This window comes from Nanorana parkeri, unplaced genomic scaffold (genome assembly GCF_000935625.1).
Source record: "Nanorana parkeri isolate BGI_ZX_2015 unplaced genomic scaffold, ASM93562v1 scaffold1862, whole genome shotgun sequence".
Taxonomy (NCBI): domain Eukaryota; kingdom Metazoa; phylum Chordata; class Amphibia; order Anura; family Dicroglossidae; genus Nanorana; species Nanorana parkeri.
The window spans coordinates 229742-231583 of NW_017308130.1; the positions used below are offsets into that span (position 1 = coordinate 229742).

Consider the following 1842-nt stretch of genomic DNA (forward strand, 5'->3'; position numbering starts at 1 on the left):
TATATATATATATACACACACACACACACATATGAGAATATATTTATATATGAGAAAACAAAAAATATGAGAATATATATTTATAAAAAATTCATATTAGTGGTCCTCGGGATTTAAAATTATGAATTTAGTGGTCCATGAGATCCGAAAAGTTGGAGACGGCTGTCTTAGAGAGTACCGATTTCAGATGTTCTATTCTGCTTCAAAGCTATTATACAGATTAAATTCTACAGTGCCAACTGATGGAAAATACATGTTAACATTGGATCTAGATTGGTAGAGATCAATAATGCTCAGTTTTTAATTAAAAACACCTTAATAGGGCTCATTGTAATCCCCTCTGGCAATCCCGGCATAACTGTTTATTTAATTGTTTCTCTTTCATATCTTAAAACTTATATAATTATAATGAATAGAGTACTACAATACTCACACATATATAAAATTGCAGACTGGATTCCAAGCCAGTATTTATCATAAGCCTCGGCTACAGTCGCACTATTAAGAAAAGAACAAAACCACCACAGAAAACACATTAGGTCCCTCTGTATAATGAAACAACCTAAGGGTATGTTACAGTACTTAAATCATATGTTTTGAGGTTAACTACATATAAAGCACCTTTGTTATTTTTAAAGTGTAAATGTTAGCATGTGCAGCACTACAGCTCATGATAAGAAAATACCCTTAAAGCTGAACTCCAGGCAAACAGCTAAAGACATAAAATACATATAAGGGAGTTGTTTTACCTGCCAAAGGATTTGTATGTCTATCAATCCAATCTTTAGATGTGCACAGCTCTGCCACACAACATAGCTCTGCCAGGCAGGGCAGGAGACCTGATAGTTCTCTGCTGCAGTTGAGTAACACTTACGAATCTTGTCCCTCCTCCAGCCTGTGACTGGATAGTGAAAGGAGAAGCAGCAGAATGATAAGCTCATCTCTCTGTCACTCTGCTCTCTCCTCCGATCAGCATATAATTTGCTAGCACATAAACACTGCAGCACAATTGATTGGCTCACTGTGCTGCTTCTCCCTCTCTCATTCTGACCTCTGTTGTACAGAAACTGCAAAAGGGTGAGACCAGGTCAAATTCATGAACTTGCACTGGTTGCATTAATAATGGGATGTAATAATGATGTATAATGACAGAACTGCAGTCATTTGTGTTTTTCATGTCTGCCTGGAGTCTAACCTTTTTAACCTATGCTGCTTTCCACATTTTATCATTCTCTACTTTTACTCCAGCTCCGGAACTCTTTGGCTTTGTCAGTACAGACTAGCATCGCTTTATGAACAAACACAGTTCCTTTAAATTGCAACAGCTACGTTTTCTGAGTTAGGAATTACATGCTAGACGGGGGTTGACAAATGTTTCATTTTGTACTTACGTACCTCACAGTAATTGACATTGGGGTCACCATAGATACTAAACAGTTTTCTGAAGGTTATAATTAAATTGTCACTTTCCCTTACTTACACAAAGTATAACACAGGGGGGGATCCAGAGTCTGGTGGCATCCATAAGTATGTTGTAGACTGGTCCTTCAAGTTAGTGTTGGCATGTGTGACGGCTCCAACAGGATTTTTTGGGCACTGAAATTAAATTATATTTGATTATTATAGCAGCAGTGTGTTTGTGTTTCCTTTCATCCTTCTTTCCCCCTCCCTTGATTTGCTGACTCGTTTCATAAGTATACAGTATGTACATTGAATCATATAGCTCACTGATTGCATGTGAACATTTGTATGTGTACAAAGTGTTAAAAAAGAATTCAAAACAAAAAATATCTGATTTAAAAAAGATTTATACAGTATCGTAATATAAAATTTATATTTAGA

General features: G+C 36.2%; 1 protein-coding gene across 1 annotated transcript in view; it reads right to left on the reverse strand.

Moving 5' to 3' along the window:
• Positions 1 to 1842, reverse strand: part of LOC108799953 (putative defense protein 3) — a 6163-nt gene that overhangs the window by 529 nt on the left and 3792 nt on the right. The window contains exons 3-4 of the mRNA XM_018571898.1: positions 1481 to 1596; positions 434 to 498 (exon numbers count right to left, since the gene is read on the reverse strand). Of these exons, the coding sequence (XP_018427400.1) occupies positions 434 to 498; positions 1481 to 1596 (181 nt within the window). The remainder of the gene's footprint in view (positions 1 to 433; positions 499 to 1480; positions 1597 to 1842) is intronic.